The following is a 22,832-nucleotide window of genomic DNA, read 5'->3' as shown; positions in this document are numbered from 1 at the left end:
AAATGAGGGTCACACGTAAATGAATCACTAATCAATCACATGAATACATTTGAATCTTCAGAAATGACTGTCAAAGCAACAAAATAACTAAGGCGTTAGAATTATGGTGTAATGTTTGGGGGATTAAATGGGTTGAATTCTTCATAGAAGTGACACGGGGTTGATGGAGGTACGTGTCAAAATGCAGAATTTTGGCACTTTAGCATGGCCTTTATACATATTCAAATTCAGATTTATTGAATTATTCATGTGGTCTAAATTAAAGGGTACTTTATTTAAAATAACAGGCTTTTACAATTCAATAGTTGTGCACAATTTCTACATAAACTATGAAAGAGACACAAAAGGCACTTTTTGTGGAACAACCCTGTTATGAACATCAACAAAATATCAAGAAGGTATTTATGTATTAAAGGTCCAATGCAACTGTTTTTATCTCAATGTCAAATAATTTCTGGGTAACAATGAAGTACCTTACTGTGATTGTTTTAAATTAAAATGGCAAAAAAATAAAGAAAATAGCTTCTTAGCAAAGGGCAGGCAAGAATGTTGCTAGGACTGTCTGGAATTGGTTTGAGTGGAGAGGGGAAAACTGAAAATAAGGTGTTATTGGCAGAGAGTTTTGTAACTCTCTTTCTGATTGATCTATTAACTCATTTACCACATGGTGATGTCACCATGGAAGGCCAAAACTCCATCCCACCAAAACAGGCAGAAATTTCTTGTCAAACAGCTCTTACATTAAAGGGGCATTATCAATAATCATTTTCAGAATTTCAAAGTATTTCTCCAACCTCAGAGTGGAAATATACATATAAAACACAGGGAAATCTAGTTTTTGACTGTACTGGGACTTTTCATTTATTTAATGTCAACATATTTCATGTTTACACATGTTCAATGTATACTTTTTTTAATTACACTATGTTTAATGTAACATAAAGAACAAGATCATTGCTATTTCATATGTCTTCTGGCTCTGGCCTATGCTAGCTGCCAGTATGACCTATCAACCACCACTGTAGTGAACATGAACGTATACAATAAACATAGACATAATGTGTGTACATAGTATACAAGTACACATTTTTACATAAATAGTTATTTGGACTGAGTTTGGAGTTGACGAAATAGATCTCTGAGTGTATAATTTATTGGGGTACAGTAATGTGAACAAAAGGATATAAATAACCAACCATATAATGTCAAAATATACACCGGAAAATTGTCTCGTAACTCACTGATGTCTCAAGCTCTTGTTTCTGTTGCAGCACCAATGATAAGTTACCACCTACCAAATAAAAATGAAAAGTAAAAGCAAAAAAAAAATGGAATACATCAACAGATGGTTCATATAAATTACTGTAGAAATTACCAAATTTCAAATAAGTACTCTTACAACCAATACAGATCTTGATGTAACCAGTACATACAACTTGTAAAGACAAAAAAATAACATGACACAAGCACCTATACTTAGAGGGCATACAAGCAGGAGGTAGAGCACCATCTGTCTAGGGCTGTGTCCGAAAATAGAACTCTATTCCCTATATACAGTAGTACACTGTGTTTGAGCTCTATGGGCCCTAAGTTAACCAAATGCACTACATAGAGAATAGGGTGCCATTTTGGACACACCCAAGGTGTAAACGCCCAGCCTTGTTGTACAACAGATTCAAACATGATTCAAACGTGAATAAAAAAAACAAAATGGCCGCCCGAACTGGTGGTTGACCTTCGATTGATGTTGCAATATGAAATCTCTCACACTTAATCCACAAGCTATTGCACTCTTAGAAAGTTTTGGTTGGACAGTGTTCCTGTCACAAAGGCCATAGAGCTTTCCTTCGGATAGCTAGGCCCCTTCTGAGGATGGGTGAAAGGGTGTATATGGGGGAGAAGGAGGAAAGGGGTTGGAGGCACAGGATTTGAGTTTGTTTTTGGAGGGTGTCGTGCGAATGAATCCTATCTTGAGTTCAGGGACCAACTTTCCAATGAACCCAAGCAACTTTTGAAAAACAAAACAAACAAAAAAACAGACACACGTTATACATTTATTTGACAAACATTTGTATACACTGCTCTCCTGCAGCCATCTTACACTAAGCTGGCCTAGTTTCCTATGGATTGAGTTCTTCCGCAGAAGTCTACCATCGATTGAACAGGGCGTTTGTCACCATGTGGGGGAGTAGACCTGACCAACTCCGCTTGGGCTTACATTCTCTTTGGTTTGGGGAGCAGACATTTTGGGTTGCTTATGGCATGTTTGGTTTTTCATAGTTCATATTTTGGACAGGCAGGCTGGCGATAGATGACCTCACAGAAAGCAGACAGGTCCCACCTCGAGGTGTAGCAGGTGATTGGGCTGTGACGATGGTGGTTCCTGTATGTCTACGATGGGGAGCTCGTAGCTGTCCTGAGTATGGAAGAAGAAGCGTGACTGGTGCCAGCTGCCATCTTGGATCTAGAAGGGAAAATATACAATATGAAGCAATTGACACACAATGGTTAATGCTGATCTAGGATCCGTTTTGCCTTTTAGATTATAATGAATAAGATTACATGGTCAGGAAGGACCTGATCCTAGATCAGCAATGCTACTTTGAGATGCTTTATGAATACCACACCCAGTTCTGAGGTGAAAGAAACATACAGAGGGCGCTACAGAGGGTAGTGCGTACGTTCCAGTACATCACTGGGGCCAAGCTTCCTGCCATCCAGGACCTATATACTAGACGTGTCAGAGGAAGGCCCAAAAACTTGTCAAAGACTCCAGTCACCCAATTCATAGAATGTTCTCTCTGGTACCGCATGGCAAGAGGTACCGGAGCGTCATGTCTAGGTCCTTAACAGCTTCTACCCCCAAGCCATAAGACTGCTGAACAATTCATCAAATGGCCACCCAGACTATTTGCATTGACACCCCCCCCTTTTTTTGTTACACTGCTGCTACTCGCTGTTTATTATCTATGCATAGTCACTTTACCCCTACCAACAGTACATGTACAAATTACCTTGACTAACCTGTACCCCCGCACATTGACTTGGTATATAGCCCCCCCTCATTATTGTTATTTTATTGTGTTGCTTTTTTTTCCCACTTTAGTTTATTTAGTAAATACTTTATTAACTCACATTTTTTTAAACTGCATTGTTGGTTAAGGGCTTGTAAGTAAGCATTTCACTGTAACACCTGTTGTGTTCAGCGCATGTGATAAATTACATTTTATTTTGACATCTCTTCCTCCCTCCGGCTCCTTACCTTGCACTCGTCTGGTAGAGGTTCAAGTAGTGTGTCTGCCTCAAACATCTGTCCGTTCCATCCCCTGAACCTCGGTGGTCTGTCCCGGTACTCCTGTCCTGGGCCGTTAGCGCTGTAGGTGTCTGTGGGGCTGAGGGGCAGATCACTCAGACAGTGGAAGGTGATGTCCTGACTGGCCTCTGTGCTCAGGAGGTGGAGGAACTTCATTTGGACCTTATGTACCCCGAACGACAGCTGTGGGGCAAGCAAAAGAAGGTTAGGGGATGGAGAAACGTTAGGGGATGGGTCTTCCCTGTGGCACAGTTGGTAGAGCATGGTGTTTGCAACGCCAGGGTTGTGGGTTTGTTTCCCACGGGGGGCCAGTACGAAAAAAAAAATGTATGAAATGAAATGTATGTATTCACTACTGTAAGTCGCTCTGGATAAGAGCGTCTGCTAAATGACTTAAATGTAATGTAAATGTAATGACCATTGGCACACATCAAGCAGTGTGTTAGCTCAGCTTTCCAAAATGATGCTGAAAATCTACTGTGTCTGGGGAGAAATTACCATATTGCGTGTACAGACAAAAGAACTTCCAATATTTCAAACTCTCAATGATTATCACACAGACACACAGAGGCTGCCCTAGCAGTGGAGGTTACAGTGAACATGCAGACACTTTGATACGGTGCAAACAGAATGAGGGTGTTTATTTACGGCGGCGAGGTGATGCCGGCTGAAAACTGTACACATCCCAGCAACTTTGAGAAAAAATACTTTATGTCAGAGTTGTGCCTGTTGTTCACACGCGTGCCTGCCCTCTCATTGGTTAGAATGGTGCCACCTGATCTTGCCTCCTCCCAGCTGCCCTCCATTTTTTAAGACATTTCTTTTCATTGTTAGAGCGGCCATTTGAGTATCTGGTTGATATAATGGATAACCTCCCGTCGCAGCAGGAGGCTACGTTTGCAAACAATTCTTTAACTTTACATAGCGATTACCGAAACCTCACTTGAATAGTAACATTGATAACAAAAGGCATGATGAGAAACGGTAAATGCAGTGCGACAAACGGTCGGCGCCAAAACCAAATGAACTGCCGGCGAACTCTCAACCTGCGTTTCTCTCTTTTCCAGGCTACATCAGCAACACCGAAGGACAAGGCATCATACACATATTATATTCAACAAAGGGATGTGCATTTCATAAACCCATAAACCGTTTCCATGTGTGGTTGTTTAATATGTAAACACATACATACACACACACACACACCGCAGATTGTCAACATCAATGTGTGTCTGTGCAGATGTGACAGGAATCAAGGAAACGGTGATGGCACCAGCTGGAAATTCATGGCCATTTCGCATGACAGTGGCAATAACAATTTACCAAAAATCCCTGTACAATACTGCTGAGGTTTGCAGAGGAAAGGAAGGACAGATGTGTTAGTGAAAATGCCCCTATGGCTCTGTGGTCGTGCCATTGCAACCAGGCACATGTAAATGTGTTAAACTTTAAACCTAGAGAATATCAGTCTTTGGAATTAATACTGCTATGGATCTGCTGGAGGTCCTGTGATGGAGTGCAGTATTGGAGTGCAGTGCTAGATTACCTTGTTAGAAGCTACTGGGTGGAGACAAGTCTGCCCGCCTGCAGTGAAGTTACAAAAGACCACAATGGCGTCTGACTGACATCCCAGGTTAGGGTCGATCCAGAACAGTCCTATAGGCACCGCAACATCCAACCCCAGAGAGAAAGAACACAGTCATACGAATAACAAATACTTACTATTCTACTAAATAGAAGTTTGTAGATTATTCATAGAATATTGATTCATGGAGATTGGGACAAAGTGTCCGTGACATCTGGATAAGTTCTGTGAAGCAGTTTTAGGAAGTTTTCACCATCAGAGAGCTGGTGTTGGCAGTCCAACAGGTCCTTACAGAACCGTGCTGGGTTCTCCCGGGTTCCCAATGGCTTCTTCATGCTCTCGATCACACTGCTCAGGTAGCGTAGGGTCTTAAAGATCTCTGCGTTGTGGTCTGGGAGGGACATCTCGGTGTTCTGGTAGGTCTAGGTTAGCAGGGTTTGCATAGTTCACACAGGCCATAGTGTTGCAGCAAAGGAAGAGGTTAGAGGACAAAGCCATAGAGACAGCCAAACCAAAGCATGGACACATGGATGGAACACGCATGCAGTGGATCAAACATGAATACATGCAGACGCATGCATACACAAGTGTGCATGCACAGAAGCACAACCCGTAGTCACCCACAGAAACCCCATGACATACGATGTTTGGAAAAGTTGCATTGATGTTTTTATGATGTGTGCCAAGCAAAGTGTTTTTTACATGTGTACCAATCAATTAAAGGTTTATTTGGAGGCATGTTCCCACACATGTGGAAAGGCAGAGTATAAAATAGGAAAAAAAGAACAGGAAGATTTTTGTTAATATTTTTTTTATTGCAAAATCAACACTTAAAAGTGACTGTATTTACAGTGGATGTTGACTACAGTTATCTCATTTTAAAATGTGCAATAGGTTGAGTGCTTTACCTCTGTCCTTAAGGCACCATTGGACTCCAACGGAGAGTTATACTCGATTCGTCTCTGAGGATACAACACCAACAAATGCAGTTTAGTCGCATAGAAGAGCAGTACACCAGGACCTGTATCAACAAATCTACAAATTCTTCAAAGTAGTGGGGGGCATATTAATCAATGTCATTAAAAGCCCCTCCCTGATTACCACGACGTGTACATATTGCATAAACAGAAATACAATGACATCTCAGCTTTGTTGTTTTAATTTTATGGTTATAGTTCTAAATGGCTGTTGAAAGCAGCTCACACAGGGAAGGAAAGGCTACACAGATAATATACGGTATGCTCTGCTACTATGCTACCGCTGGCCCTGCAGCCATGAGACTGTTGCTTTTTCCCATTCCTTCAAAAGCCTTATCTAAGCTTAGGCTGGCACCAAGCCTAGGACAGAGACAGAGAGAGAGTGGGGGGGATAGAGAGAGAATGAGAGAGAGAGACAGAGAGAGACAGAGACAGAGAGAGACAGAGAGAGAGAGAGAGAGACAGACAGAGACAGAAACAGACAGAGAGAGACAGAGAGAGACAGAGAGAGAGAGAGAGAGAGAGAGAGAGAGACAGAGAGAGACGCCTAGGGCGAGCATATTTGTCACACTCCTGATTTCTGTTGGCCAGATTTTGTGTGAAACTCAGCGAGATACCTTGCCCTTCCCCTATCCTGTCTTCCCGCTATTCTCTCTAAACCAGCTAAACACCCCTGTCAGTCTTTCTGGCAATGAGGTCTGGCCCCCACACACCCATACCTGACCTCGCCTCTAATCTCTACATGACCACTTTTAATCAAACAAGTGCACTCATAACCAACAGGAACAGTGGCGTTTGGGTGAATAACGTCAATATAAAAACGTTGGCTTGAGTGTTTATAACTGACTATAAATCACCCACATAAATAGCTTACATAATGGATGTAAGATATACAATGGTTAAACAGTGGGTTCAAGACAAAGATAAATGATCTATTAAGATGATGTAATTGAATGACTATCTGTGAATCAGACAGGATACTTACAGCCAGTCCAGGAGCACCTGGGAGACCCTGGGAGAGAGAACACAGACCGTATTTTGACATAAACACGAAATAAAGAGATAAGACAACAAACCATAGAACTGTCAAGTAAACTGTAAGAATTAGGTCAGTGCCTCTGGAGCCTTGCTGAAGTACACAACTCCGGTAGGTAGTATAAAGGGATATTGAAGCTGGTAACCCGCTGGCTGCTGGATCACTCCCTACAGACTTCCCCCACAGGCAGCTTGGGAGTTTAAACCGGCAACCCTACGGCTACCGGCCCACCTCTCTAACCTCAAGGTTACTGCCGCCCCACTCACTAAGAGAGGTTAGGACATAATGTAGTAATGGGAGGGGAACACTTACTCTGGGACCTGGATGTCCCTGTGGTCCCTGGGGTCCCTGAGAAACAAACACAACATCATGGTGTTACAATGGCGTCCATGCAATGACAACACAATGTTTAGCATATCTGATGCACCTGCAGTACTCTCGAAACTTCACACAAAGATTGAATATATGTTCATATAAACATTACAGGTTTGATATAATATACCTGTTTTAAACAAGTCCTATCATAACATAATCAGGAAGTACAGTCAGAAGAGCTGAAGAGCTGCAGTCAGTAGCAGGGGTTTTGTCTGTTGAGGGCTCTGCTTGTGTTTCTGTAATGGAGCTCAATCGCCCCCACTGGCTGATCAGGGAACTGACACGAAATTACTACAACAGCAGCCTTCGGCAGGCAGCAGCTTCTTATTAGTGTGTGTGTGTGTGTCTCTCTCTACTGTGTGTGTAACTGTCTATGAGTCTGAGAAGCTTAAAACAGTTCACATGGCAGAGTGGGAGCCGTAATAGAGAACAGTATATACAATAACCCCCACAGAAGATCCCAGCGATAACACTATGACACAGCGTTTCCTGCACGCTGTTTACATGAGAGGCAGAAAGTACAGTAAGGCCCCATGCGTGGCTCGCTGTGCACTGGAAATCACTCTGCAACAGCTACCTTCATCATGAGTCTACCCAGGCACTGTGGCCGTCTGTTTTTTACCTCGGAATACACTGACCGTCACTCAAGTTCATGCAAAGCAAACAAGGTCAAGGAATTAATGGGATCATTTGTCTATACACACATACTGTGCAGGAGGTGTCATCTTTAGTTTACCATTTAAACACCTACACATCAACTTGTGATTTTCCTAATGCTTACTGAGTGTAATGGATTATATGACTATGCAGACATCTCACCATTTCCCCATGGCTTCCCTTTGGCCCCCTCGGTCCCTTTGAAAGAGAAAATGTGACTTTTGAATACAGTGGTTTCTTTTCAGAAGTACAGGTACCCTCAGTTCTTCTAACTCTTTTATTCCTGTAGTATAATGCCCTTCATATAAACACAAGTAACAGACTTGTAACACACCACCGGGTAAGTGGGACTAGATTGGACAGATCACATAAAAATGATGGAAACGAACACCTGAGGTTTGAACTTCATTGATTTATGGTTTATGGCTGAGGAGTCATGAACACACACGCTCTCTCTCTAGTCTAGAAAAATGTCTGACTTTGACAACAGCGCGGCTTATCAATTCATTTTGGTTTATTTTGGCCTGACAGTTACGGACAGTTAAAGCGGCAGGTAGCCTAGTGGTTAGAGCGTTGGGCCAGTAACCGAAAGGTTGCTGGATCAAATCTCCGAGCTGACAAGGTAAAAATCTGTTGTTCTGCCCAGAACCCACTGTTCCTAGGCCGTCATGGTAAATAAGAATGTGTTCTTAACTGACTTGCCTAGTTAAATAAATGTTACGATTAAAAAAATAGCAACACATCGAGAAAGGATAGTGCCCAATCTTAAAACGGATCATTTAACCTGTCTCTCACATGCGTGCAGTCACTGTGTATAGAGTCAAATTGGCAGATAAACATGCACAAGCACACACATGGACACGTGCTCTCACACACACACTGGACCTACAGGTTTCCCCATTGGGCCAATCATCCCTTCTGGACCAACAGGTCCACTGAAACCCTGAAACAGACGCATAGAGGAGAGATCAGCACAAACACACCATGTTTATTGCAACAGTAAGTACGTGCTAATTCTGTACTTACCAGGATGCCAAGAGGACCTTTAGGACCAGGTATGCCTTTGAAACCCAAATCTCCATTTGGCCCCTATGAAAAACCCAGAACACAGTCTTTCATTTATAACAACCCTTTTTATTTGTCAGTGGAGGGAATGGAATAGCTCATTGAGAGCAGGCAAGGGTGATCAATGTCTGTGGTGATCTCTCAGAGCCTCTGACTCACCTTAGGTCCTGGAAACCCAGTGAAGCCAATCATCCCCAGGTCTCCCGACTCCCCCTGCATGCCAGAGACACAAGCACACACTCTGATGCAACTGGACCACAAATGAAACACACAACTCAACCACAAGACACAGACACTCTGATATAACTGAACCGCAATACCAACAAATACACTCTCACTGAACCACAAATTGCTCTGATAACTGAACAAACCTCTTGTCGCCTCAAAAAATTGAGTGTGCACTGTAAAGTTTGTAGGCTATGTTATGAAACCATTTAACCTAGTTTATGTTTACCCTCATCCCAATCCCCCTCCCTGCTACAGTATGTGTTCCAGACAGGGGTTTGGTCTCTGGTTTGGTCTCTGGTTGCCCTCTCATCCATTACCCTGTCTAACTCCAAGGAACCCGCAGATCCCTCACACAAAAACTGCGTCACGAAGACTCCGTCTTACTGTAGACAGTAGCACATTGGGGCCTGCCTGCCTGCCTGCCTGCCTGTCTGTCTTTCCTCAGCAGTAGCAAAAAAAAGTGATGTGTTTGCGCAGTTCAAATCATCCACATCCTTCAGCCGGGTCTATTTTCTCTAACCAAGAGGTTTGGCCTCGAAACTCTCTTCCCTGAAAGACGCAAGGTAAGGTGATCCAACCGTAGGGGCTTGAACCAGGTCTCCATTTCACCAGCAGCAATGGAGGTGGTGGCGCGAAAGAGAGATGTAGGGAGGGATGGAGAGAAAGAGGAGGAATGGAGGGAAGGGGGAGCGATGGGAGGGTGTTTTTTGGGGGCGAGTGATAAGAAAAATGGAGCACCTTGTTTTTTGGTCCCTGGAGTGAGAGTCTGGTTAAGTCTTACATAAGCCGGCCTTGCCAAGCGGAATGTTTCCATTCCTCGTCTCACCTAGATCATTTGTAACTCGACTCGGGTGGAAAACTATGAGAGACGCACATTTTTGACCCCACCACAGAGCCCCTACGGCTATATATAGAGATTCCAGGTAATAAAGAATGTATGTGATAGGGTTATTAACCCATTTCTAGGGCAACAGAGCAGAGAGAAAAACTAAACGCCTTGTTATGAGCTTATCTTTGAATTAGTGTCAAAGCAGTACATAACAAACCAACCCTCTGTGATAGATAGATAGATAGATAGATAGATAGATAGATAGATAGATAGATAGATAGATAGATAGATAGATAGATAGATAGATAGATAGATAGATAGATAGATAGATAGATATAGATAGAGATATATATAGATAGAGATATATATATAGATAGAGATATATATATATAGATAGATATATAGATATAGATATATATATATATATAAGATATAGATATATATATATATATACATATATATATATACACATCTATATATATACATATATATATATACATATATACACCTTTATTTAACCAGGTAGGCTAGTTGAGAACAAGTTCTCATTTACAACTGCGACCTGGCCAAAATAAAGCAAAGCAGTGCGACAAAAACAACAACACAGAGTTACACATGGAATAAACAAACGCACAGTCAATAACACAATAGAACATCTGTATACAGTGTGTGCAAATGAAGTAAGGAGGTAAGGCAATAAATAGGCCATAGTGGCAAAATAATTACAACTTAGCAATTAACACTGGAGTGATAGACGTGCAGATGAGGATGTGCAAGTAGATGTGCAAGTAAATATAGTACCTCAACACAATGCTTAAACCTTTGGTGAGCTGTTGATGTCAAATATATGAATCTTTTAACAAACTGTGACCAGTTAGAAGACAGTTGGCGATATTCTAAAATGACTGGATGGACGGGAAGCACTCACTGGTTGTCCTTTGAGTCCTGGGTCCCCTATTCTGCCTTGGTCTCCGGACGACCCCTCCATGCCTTTGATTCCTGGGGTTCCCCTCTCTCCTGCCAAGCCAGGCTCCCCCTGGAAACGGCACATAGAGGTCAGGGGTCAGAGGTTATGGGGTAGAAGGTAGGCCTGGTCCCAGATCTGTTGGTGCTGTCCTGCCAACTCCATTAGTCCTTGTCATGCCAAACACCATAGGAGTTGGTTATATAGTACAGATCTGAGGCTAGAGTAAGACTGTAAGGTTGATGGTGAGTAGTCATAGGGGTAGGAGGTAACAGGGTGTGGGGTGATACGATGGTAATCGTACGATGGTACTGATACGATGGTACTGGTACCTTGTCTCCAGCAGGCCCCCTCTCTCCGACCAACCCAGGCAGACTAAGTTCCCCCCTGGGACCAGGTAGTCCTGCTGCCCCCTCTTGCCCCACGGTGCCTCGCTGACCCTGAGGAAAGAAAGCACAGAGACACAGTCAACATGGGCACACCAAATTTAAACTCGTTGACATGCTGAAAGGAAAGCATGAAAAAGCCTGCTAAACAAATGGTACGTGTAGCCAGTGATTAAGTAAAAGTGACATTTAATCAGCACTGATTCATGGGCCAGGTTCTGTATTTGAAAAGTCTAATAAATAATTCCTGAATACGATATTGATCAACTTGTCTGTCTGTGTCTGAAAAGAGACATTGACTTTGACAGTCAGACCGTAATTGGCTTTAACAGTCAGACATTGGCGTTGACAGTCAGACATTTATTTGACAGTCAGCCATTGGCTTGTTTTTGTTGGTATTTTATTAGGATCCCCATTAGATGTTGCAAAGGCAGCAGCTACTCTTCCTTGGGTCCAAACAAAACATAAAACATGACGTAATACAGAACATTAATAGACAAGAACAGACATATCAACACGTACACACAAACTATCTAGGTCAGATAAGGGAGAGGCGTGGTGCCATGAGGTGTTGCTTTATCTGTTTTTTGAAACCAGGTTTGCTCATTATTTTATCAATAATGTCCTTCTATAATACTGTATGCTTTCTTGAATTTGTTCCAGATTTGGGGACTGTGAAAAGACCCCTGGTGGCATGTCTGGTGGGGTAAGTGTGTGTCAGAGCTGTGTGTAAGTTGACTACACTTTGACAGTCAGACACTGACTTTGACAGTCAGATCTCTAAACAGTAGCACTTAAGTAGGTCTTCACACTTATAATCTTTCCTGACAATTTGCTTCAAAAACGTCCATCAAAATGACTGACTGTTGTTGAACTGTTATAGCGCACTGAGCCGCCGGCAACCACAGTCGTTTCCCGTTCCAACTGCAGGCCAACGGTGGCCCAGCGCTGGCTGCACGTACAGCAGCTACTGTTCCTGGCTCGATCGCCGGCCGTGAGGCGCGAGGATAACTCATGACACCGCCAAACGCTGAGAGAAAATGATCCCTCCAAAACGGCAGAAGAAAGTGGTTTTGAATTACAGAGGTCTAGGTTTGTTGGTAGAATCTCAATCCCTGGTCTTGCATAAGGAGTGGTAATGCAATTGTCTTGTTTATCAAATTAGTGAGGGATTTAATAAACTCTGGCTGGGATACTCAGGACACGGCATGCCCATACATACTTATTCATACACTACCCACTCAAGTGGGACTAATAGGTAATAATGTCCCATCCTACTACACAGTAGGCTTTGGTCTGAGAACCACATTGTTCTTTCTTAACCAGACATATTAACCCACCTGCATTAGGTCAAATGTCAAATAATTGTAATACATAAACCTCTTTGCTTTTAGCATTACTACTCTGGCTAAGAGGCTTGAGCAACTCATGTCCTACCTGCACCCAGTGGAATAGGTTTTTGAGCAAGGAGGCATGGGAGACTGAGCGAGAGAGACAGAGTGGCAGAGAGGAGAGAGAGAGACAGAAGGAGACAGAGAAAGACAGAGTGATAGACAGCTAGTGGTCAGACTGTTTTGTCAGTAAGAAGATACTAGGTCTGGGGGATGGTGGTCAGGTCAGGGGGACACAGAGGCTAGTCTATGCTATGGTCCTCATCAGTCTCCTGCTTGTTATTCACTAATAACAAGGGCTCCCCTGACTCTGTCTGACACAGGTTAGACCCACAGAGAGCAGGATCCAACAAAAACAGCTGCTGACCAGCAGGGTTACCGTTCGCTGGTTATGCATTTCAACCAATTCTAAACATGGACATGGAGGGAGAGGAAGAGGTGGAGAAGAAAAGGAAGAAAGAAGAGGAGGAGGATGAAGAAGATGGTGATGATGGTGATGAAGAGTTGAACAAGTAGAGGAGGAGGAAGAGGAAGGGGACAGAGTGTACTGTAAAACACTCCGTTAAGTCTGTCCCTCCAGGGTAGCTGAAGCAGTCATGTACAGTATTGTACATGTATAGTATTGTACATGTACTATGTGTGTAAAATCTATGTGTGTAAAATCACCATGGCTGTTTCCTGCTGGGATCTCCCTCTCTGTGTGAGAGAGTCTGTGTGTTTTCACCGTAAATACCTCCCTCCCTAACTGCCTCTGTGCTACCAGACCTGCTTCTTATGTAACTGACAGACAGGGTGGCTTATACCGAAGGGCCTACACTGCCGGTATGGCTGTCTGGGGAGCAGGGGAAAGGACATCATGCATAAAATCATTGCATACTCAGGGCCGCCGGGGCTGCAGCCTTTAGTATAAAGAATCCCATTGAGCTCTGACCACAGAAACCCAAACAAATCAAATAAGTAATTTAATGACCAGTCATTTTCTGCCGAATATCCTTCAGCACTTTAAACACAGCTGGTGGGAGCAGGGCCCGTATTCATAAAGCATCTCAGAGAGTAGGAGTTTAGAACTAGGATCAGTTTCGCCTTTTAGTTTATAATTACTGGACAGGGTGGACCTGGTCCTAGATCAGTGCTGAGACACTATAAGAATACGGGTCCAGAAGGAGAGGGAGATGGGATTGGGAGGGTCAGCCATATTGAATCCATTAAAAGCTAAATTTGTCCTGTGATATGTGGATTGAATGGATTACAGGAGTCTTTCATCCTGATCGCAGTCTAGCCACACATTTATAATGTGTTGTCTTAATCTACTTAATAATGGGATAATCTCATAACTTTATTCGGTACATTCTTTAGTTTGTCCTTTGTTGGAGATTTCCTGTGACATAGCTAGTGTTGTGACTACGTGTTACGTGGCAGGAGAAATAGACGAGTGAGGTTTTTGAGCAAGGAGGCATGGAAAAAATACCATGCTATTGTTTGAGGAGAGTGCACAACAACAAAACACTTTTATCACGGCAACTGGTTTGATACATTCACCTCTGAAGGTAAATAATGAATTTACACTCAGTAATTTTGCTCTGATTTGTCATCCTGAGGGTCCCAGAGATAACATGTAGCATAGGTATGTTTGATCAAATCCATTTCTATATTCAAATGTAGGAACTGGGTTCTACAGTTTGAACCCCTGCTGTCTCTGGCCCCACGTCCACCCCGCCCGGCTATCTAGATGTGTGAAGTTGAGTGTCTTTTCTGTAGGGAAGCTAATTGTTTATCATGTAGGACATTCCTGGGAGTGTGTAAACTTAAATGTTTCATTACCATAGCATTTTTGTATGTTCTCTATAGTTATGTACCTGAAAATGTATCAATTGACCAATTCGGCACATTGGGGCAAACTACTGGCAGACTTGATACAAAATATTGTGAAGTGATGTAATTCTTCACTGGATCAGGCTGAAACTTTGCACACACACTGCTGCCATCTGGTAGTCAAAATCTATCTGAATGCATGGCCTTTCTCTTGCATTTCAACGCTGATGCCAAAACATTTAAATAGAAAATACATTTTTTTGGTTTGCAATATCTTTTATCAGATCTAATGTGTTATATTCTCCTACATTTATTTCATATTTCCAACAAACTTCAAAGTGTTTTCTTTCAAATTGTATTTTATATCACCTTTATTTAACTTGGCAAGACAGTTAAGAACAAATTCTTATTTACGATGACGGCCTAACCTGGCCAAACCCTAATCCAGACAACACCGGGCCAATTGCGTGCCACTCAATCACCAGTTGTGATCCAGCCTGGACTTGAACCAGGGTCTGTAGTGACACACACCTAGCACTGAGATGCAGTGCCTTAGACCGCTGCGCCACTCGGGAGTCCCAAATATGTATCCTTGCTTCAGGTCCTGAGTTACAGGCAGTTAGATTTGGTTGTCATTTTAGGCGGAAATGTAAAAAAAGTGTCCGATCCTTAAAAGGTTTTAAAAGGTAAAAATGTATTAAAGAGGTGGATCGTAAAAATCACTCGGATTCAGACAGTGTGTCAGACTGTCAGCCACAGAGATTTAACCATGCTGAGAGAATGGCTCTCAAAAGTTCAATTACGCAATGCAATAATCCCCTGATTTACTGTGACCTACTGTATAGCATGGAAAGGGCAAGAGTTTGTTTAGGGATAGATTGAACCAGTATCTGGGTTTACAGGAGACGCTGAATATGGCGATTCTCCTTTAAACTCAGGAAGTACCCATTCAACTTGCCATTCACCAGCTTTTCAAGCTTAATAATGTCAAAATACGTTTGGTACTTACCAAAGAGTGGAGCTTCGATGAGCAACTATTTTCATTACTGCCATTAGGGCCAGTATGTACTTCCAAACAAGGTCTAAATAAAAAGGTACATGCAACTGAAAAAAATGCTTTGTCTGGAAAGAATCTAAATAGTGTTTTTGCGCACTGCTTCTGCAATATTAGTAACGGAAATAAAATACACTAAATAAAGCCTATCTAGAAATATACAATCACTGTAAAAACATAGCCTATATTGTCTACTTTCGTGCTGCTGATTCGTGCGTGGATTTTGTGCATGCACACTTGGTCAAAAACAATACATGGATTCTTTCCAGACAAGGCATTTTTCCAGATGCATGCATCTTTTTATTTACACATTTTTTGGAAGTACATACCGGCTGTAATGGCAGTAATGAAGATAGCAAAACTCCCAATTATGGTAAGTATTGAACGTATTATGACAATATTAAGCCTGAAAACTGGTGAATGGCAAGAGTCGAGATTCTGGTTCAGGGACAGATTATAGGGCCCCATTCTGTCTGTGTATGTGTGTGCGTGTGTGTTGTGGATATTTATATATACACAACCAGTCAAAAGTTTGGACACACCTACTCATTCAAGGGTTTTTCTTTATGTTTACTATTTTCTACAATGTAGAATAATAGTGAAGACATCAAAACTATGAAATAACACATATGGAATCATGTAGTAACCAAAAAAGTGTTAAACATATCAAAATATTTTTTAGATTTAGTTTCTTCAAAGAAGCCACCCTTTTCCTTTATGACAGCTTTGCACACTCTTGGCATTCTCTCAACCAGCTTCATGAAGAATGCTTTTCCAACACTCTTGAATGAGTTCCCACATATTCTGAGCACTTGTTGGCTGCTTTTCCTTCACTCTGCGGTCAAACTCATCCCAAACCATCTCAATTGGGTTGAGGTCGGGTGATTGCGGAGGCCAGGCCATCTGATGCAGCACTCCATCACTCTCCTTATTGGTCAAATAGCCCTTACACAGCCTGGAGGTGTGTTTTGAGTCATTGTCCTGTTGAAAAACAAATGATAGTCCCACTAGGCGTAAACCAGATGTGATGGCGTATCGCTGCAGAATGTTGTGGTAGCCTTGCTGGTTAAGCGTGCCTTGAATTCTAAATAAATCCTGGACAGTGTCACCAGCAAAGCACCCCCACACAATCACACCTCCTCCTCCATGCTGCACGTTGGGAACCACACATGCGGAGATAATCTGTTCACCTACGCTGCGTCTCACGAAGAGACAGCGGTTGGAACCAAAAATATCAAGTTTGGACTCATCAGACCAAAAGACAGATTTACACCATTCTAATGACCATTGCTCGTGTTTCTTTGCCAAAGCAAGTCTCTTCTTATTGGTGTCCTTAAGTAGTGGTTTCTTCCATGAAGGCCTTATTCACGCAGTCTCCTCCGAACACTCCTCCGAACAGTTGATGTTCTGTGTCTGTTATTGGAACTCTGTGAAGCATTTATTTGGGCTGCAATCTCAGGTGCAGTTAACTCTAATGAACTTCTCCTCTGCAGCAGAGGTTACTCTGGGTCTTCCTTTCCTGTGTCGGTAGTCGTGAGAGCCAGTTTCATCATAGTGCTTGATTGTTTTTGCGACTGTGTGTGTCAGAGGAGGCTGGTGGGACGAGCTACAGAAAGACGGATTCATTGTGATGGTTGGAATGGAATCAAATGGAACAGTATCATGGAACGGTATTAAACACATCAAACATATGGAAACCATATGTTTGACTCCGTTCCATTGATTCCATTCCAGCCCTTAGAATGAGCCCATTCTCCTATAGATCCTCCCACCAGCCTCCACTGGTGTGTGTGTGTGTGTGAGGGACAGGATATGTAGAGTGATCACTACGATTACGGACGTTTGAAAAGGTCCCGAGAACGTCGATATATGCATTCCTCTGCAGTCACCGGAAAAAATGGTTGCCCAGCACAGGGAGCAAACTCTAGATGTGTGGAGCCAGTGTGCGCTGCTTAGACCCCTGCGCCACGGCAGTTCACAACGTCCTAGCAAGCCGTGGAGAATACTGAGAATACTGATGATACCTGATGGTAATTTGTTTTAAACCTTCCCCAAACCATAGCCCTAATCTCAACCACTTGAAATGAAACTTAACCCTTTGAGTTGTTTCTGTTTTAACCCTGTAACCACACATAATTAACCCTGTAACCATGCGGAACGAATGCGTCACAAATAGACGTTCATCCATAGTATGTTGAATTTCGAAGGGAAACTGTGAGATCTTTTCGGGATATGATGCCTACCTGTCGCCCAGCCTTCCCTGGAAAACCTGGTAACCCAACTAGTCCTGGGAGGCCGTCAGGCCCAGCGTATCCCTCCATGCCTCTGGGTCCAGGTAAACCAATGGCCCCCTGGGAAATACAAAACAACAATATCAGACTCAATCTGTCAAGTCTCCATGGAAATACTTGTTGATCCAACCACCTATGCTACGACACACTAACCCTCTCATCTCCCAACCTTTTCCAGTCCCCCCAGTCCCTCCTCCCCCATTAATTGGCTCTATATACATCTACCTTCAGAGACATCTGGAATTAAGAGATGCATTCCTGACTGGCAGTGATGGACTGGGATCTATAACTGTTTCATGGAAAGTAAAGGGAAGTTCATTTCGACCTCAACCTATTGCCGTGTTCTAATGTTGTACAGACTGACTATGCTGTATACTGCACTGAACATTCTGTCTTGCTACTTCAACAAAACAAACCCAATGAAATGTCACTTCATGGGGAGTGTACACTACCGTTCAAAAGTTTGGGGACACTTAGAAATGTCCTTGTTTTTGAAAGAAAAGCACATTTTTTTGTCCAACATCAAATTGATCAGAAATACAGTGTAGACATTGAAAATGTTGGAAATGACAATTGTAGCTGGAAACGGTTGATTTTTAATGTCTACATAGGCGTACAGACGCCCATTATCAGCAACCATCACTCCTGTGTTCCAATGGCACATTGCGTTAGCTAATCCAAGTTTATCATTTTAAAAGGCTAATTGATCATTAGAAAACCCTGTGCTAACATAATAGCTGTGCTAACATAATTGCAAAAGGGTTTTCTAATGATCAATTAGCCTTTTAAAATGATACACTTGGATTGGCTAACACAACGTGCCATTGGAACACAGGAGTGATGGTTGCTGATAAAGAGCCTCAGTACACCTTTGTAGATATTCTATAAAAAATATGCCGTTTCCAGCTGCAATAGTCATTGACAACAATAACAATGTCTACACTGTTTTTCTGATGAATTTGATGTTATTTTAATGGACCCAAAAAAAAAGGTGCTTTTCTTTCAAAAACAAGGACATTTCTAAGTGACCCCAAACTTTTGAACGGTAGTATATGTTCTGGACATAGTTATGGAGTGCTCTGTAAATACCATCACTCAGCATGCTCTCCGCAATAACTCTTTCTGTGTTGTTTCCATCACTCCACGACCTCCCCCCATAATCTCTCCTTCCCTGTTTCTCTCTCGCCCTCTCCGCTTCTCTCACCCTGTTTCTCCCCCATACAAAGCAGTCCATAGCGATGTAAATGTCCTCTCCACGCAATTTATTGCATTGGGTTTTATTGTTGCAGTACAGGACGTACGGTTCAGTATATCTCTTTCCTCCCTCTGTACCTCTCTACATCTCTCTCATCTCCTTCAGTCTTTGTCCACTCTGCATTGTGGTGATGTGATACTTACTTCAACACCAGCGGTCCCAGTCAGGCCCCTCACTCCTTTCTTTCCTTCTAAGCCCTGTAAAAACGCACACAGACACACAATCTAATAATATACACATTCACATAGACAGATACACATAGACAGATACACATAGACACACAGACACGTAGACAGATACACATAGACACACAGACACAGATACACAGACACAGATACACATAGACACACAGACACAGATACACATAGACACACAGACACAGATACACATAGACACACAGACACAGATACACATAGACACACAGACAGACACATACACACAGACAGACAAACAGACAGACACATACAGTGGGGGAAAAAAGTATTTGATCCCCTGCTGATTTTGTACGTTTGCCCACTTACAAAGAAATTATCAGTCTATAATTGTAATAGTAGGTTTATTTGATCGGTGAGAGACAGAATAACAACAAAAAAAACAGAAAAACACATGTCAAAAATGTTATAAAGTGATTTGCATTTTAATGGGGGAAATAAGTATTTGACCCCTCTGCAAAACATTACTTAGTACTTGGTGGCAAAACCCTTGTTGGCAATCACAGAGGTCAGACGTTTCTTGTAGTTGGCCACCAGGTTTGCACACATCTCAGGAGGGATTTTGTCCCACTCCTCTTTGCAGATCTTCTCCAAGTCATTAAGGTTTCGAGGCTGACGTTTGGCAACTCGAACCTTCAGCTCCCTCCACAGATTTTCTATGGGATTAAGGTCTGGAGACTGGCTAGGCCACTCCAGGACCTTAATGTGCTTCTTCTTGAGCCACTCCTTTGTTGCCTTGGCCGTGTGTTTTGGGTCATTGTCATGCTGGAATACCCATCCACGACCCATTTTCAATGCCCTGGCTGAGGGAAGGATCTTCTCACCCAAGATTAGACGGTACATGGCCCCGTCCATCGTCCCTTTGATGCGGTGAAGTTGTCCTGTCCCCTTAGCAGAAAAACACCCCCAAAGCATAATGTTTCCACCTCCATGTTTGACGGTGGAGATGGTGTTCTTGGGGTCATAGGCAGCATTCCTCCTCCTCCAAACACGGCGAGTTGAGTTGATGCCAAAGAGCTCTATTTTGGTCTCATCTGACCACAACACTTTCACCAGTTGTCCTCTGAATCATCCAGATGTTCATTGGCAAACTTCAGATGGGCATATATATGTATTCTTGAGCAGGGGGACCTTGCGGGCACTGCAGGATTTCAGTCCTTCACGGCGTAGTGTGTTACCAATTGTTTTCTTGGTGACTATGGTCCCAGCTGCCTTGAGATCATTGACAAGATCCTCCCGTGTAGTTCTGGGCTGATTCCTCACCGTTCTCATGATCATTGCAACCCCACGAGGTGAGATCTTGCATGGAGCCCCAGGCCGTGGGATATTGACAGTTCTTTTGTGTTTCTTCCATTTGCGAATAATCACACCAAATGTTGTCACCTTCTCACCAAGCTGCTTGGCGATGATCTTGTAGCCCATTCCAGCCTTGTGTAGGTCTACAATCTTGTCCCTGACATCCTTGGAGAGCTCTTTGGTCTTGGCCATGGTGGAGAGTTTGGAATCTGATTGATTGATTGCTTCTGTGGACAGGTGTCTTTTTTACAGGTAACAAGCTGTGATTAGGAGCACTCCCTTTAAGACTGTGCTCCTAATCTCAGCTCGTTACCTGTATAAAAGACACCTAGGAGCCAGAAATCTTTCTGATTGAGAGGGGGTAAAATACTTATTTCCCTCATTAAAATGCAAATCAATTTATAACATTTTTGACATGCGTTTTTCTGGATATTTTTGATGGTATTCTGTCTCTCACTATTCAAATAAACCTACCATTAAAATAATAGGCTGATTTCTTTATCAGTGGGCAAACGTACAAAATCGGCAGGGGATCAAATACTTGTTTCCCCCACTGTACACACAGACAGACACATACAGACACAGACACACAGACAGACACACCCACACACACACAACCATAGACATAGACATACGTACACATTCCAACTGTTTAGTAACCAATAAAAACAAATCCTTTAAAAATATTATTTTTGCATCGTGTGTGATTACTTTAGGCTTAGTTCTTTACTGTAAACTAAATGGACGTATACATATACAGTTCTGTGTAGTGCATGTTTAACTCATGGACCTCTAGTCTTGTGTTACTCTAGTAAGGTATATATTTCTAAGAAGGCCTAACTTGCATGCAACATGTGAAGACCACATTCAGACTCTGTTCAAAACTCCATGCCAAGGTGAATACATTCACAGAAATCCTCTCTATGCAGTATCCACTCAATCTGATAAAATAGGCAAATAGGCCAACTCACATGTCTTAACAAGTCAAAGGTGTTTAACTAGGTACAGCATGTAGATAACTCAGCTTGGGTTAGGAAATATGTAGATCAAAGAATAATATACTTGTACATAAAGAGCTACATTCCATGAACAGCAACATTATGTAAGAAATAATCATTTTCACAGCTGAAAATGTATATTCACATTATTAAGCTGCAGTTAAAATCATTCAGACTTCAAGTGAAATAATTCAGACTTGAAACAAAATAATTCTGATTTGAAGTGAAGTAATTCAGACTTGAAGTGAAGTAATTCATTTTTCCCAAAAGTTTAACCAATGCCAACGTTCTGCATTCCAGTATATATTCTCAAGCTTGCCTTTCCTTTTCAGAGAATGAAATAAGAAAATGAAGAGTTGCCTTGTGGAAATCAGACGGAACACTTTGAAGCATGAAGTGCACAGTGGGTGGCCAAACAAACAATTCTCTCCTTCCCCCCCCCCCCCCTTCCCTTCATTCCTCATCCCTCTTTCTCTAATATCAAAGGCACCGATGTTCAAGCCTGTCTGCATTGTTTTGGCCCAGTCTGATTTCATGGCAATAAAATAGTTTTTGTCTCTCCCTTCATGTTTTCTGTTATGAGAAGGTAGCAGAACCAAGCAAAGGGGAGAGAAGGCTTTTACGTACTGGCACCTCAGATTGTTGATCGAGAGCAAAAAGAGGGATAGGTTAAAACCAGTTATCTCTCCGGTTATCTAATGGCTATCGTGTTAGGAACTGTAGTTTGGAAGTGAGTGTCTCCTCTTCTATCATAGTACTGACATGTGATTGCTTATTAAACCTAACCCTTCATGGTGTTCAGAGCCAAGGAAGCCTGTAGGAAGGCTTCTGCAGTAGCCTGGTGATAACACTTTATTGACCATCTACAGTATACTGTAACAGTTCATCTAGAGATCTAGGGAGAAACATGATTTAACAAACTCTGTCCTTTCCTTTCCCCAAGCTTGGAGCAGCATGAATCAGACACAGGGATTCACAAATAATCATACACGCACCTGAGTTCCCATTTCTCCTTTTGGGCCCTGTTCTCCAGGTTCCCCTGGTGTTCCCTAGACAACAAAATCACACTTATTTGATTCATTCTTATGTCAACGTGCCAAATGTGACA

General features: G+C 42.5%; 1 protein-coding gene across 1 annotated transcript in view; it reads right to left on the bottom strand.

Annotated features, from left to right (window-relative positions):
• Positions 1-835: 835 nt before the first annotated feature.
• The window catches only part of LOC106584045 (collagen alpha-1(XXIV) chain), a 187,550-nt gene continuing 165,553 nt past the window's right edge, over positions 836-22,832 (bottom strand). Inside the window, exons 45-60 of the mRNA XM_014168854.2 lie at positions 22,720-22,773; positions 19,362-19,415; positions 17,916-18,023; positions 11,362-11,469; positions 10,994-11,101; positions 9,168-9,221; positions 8,970-9,032; positions 8,833-8,886; positions 8,106-8,141; positions 7,224-7,259; positions 6,861-6,887; positions 5,807-5,860; positions 5,152-5,320; positions 4,860-4,969; positions 3,263-3,496; positions 836-2,464 (exon numbers count right to left, since the gene is read on the bottom strand). Coding sequence (XP_014024329.2) covers positions 2,318-2,464; positions 3,263-3,496; positions 4,860-4,969; positions 5,152-5,320; positions 5,807-5,860; positions 6,861-6,887; positions 7,224-7,259; positions 8,106-8,141; positions 8,833-8,886; positions 8,970-9,032; positions 9,168-9,221; positions 10,994-11,101; positions 11,362-11,469; positions 17,916-18,023; positions 19,362-19,415; positions 22,720-22,773 — 1,416 coding nt within the window. The 3' untranslated portion in view covers positions 836-2,317. The remainder of the gene's footprint in view (positions 2,465-3,262; positions 3,497-4,859; positions 4,970-5,151; positions 5,321-5,806; positions 5,861-6,860; positions 6,888-7,223; positions 7,260-8,105; positions 8,142-8,832; positions 8,887-8,969; positions 9,033-9,167; positions 9,222-10,993; positions 11,102-11,361; positions 11,470-17,915; positions 18,024-19,361; positions 19,416-22,719; positions 22,774-22,832) is intronic.

This window comes from Salmo salar, chromosome ssa23, assembly GCF_905237065.1.
Source record: "Salmo salar chromosome ssa23, Ssal_v3.1, whole genome shotgun sequence".
NCBI lineage: Eukaryota > Metazoa > Chordata > Actinopteri > Salmoniformes > Salmonidae > Salmo > Salmo salar.
Note: the sequence above shows the minus strand (reverse complement) of the source record. Positions and strands in the feature narration are given on the sequence as shown.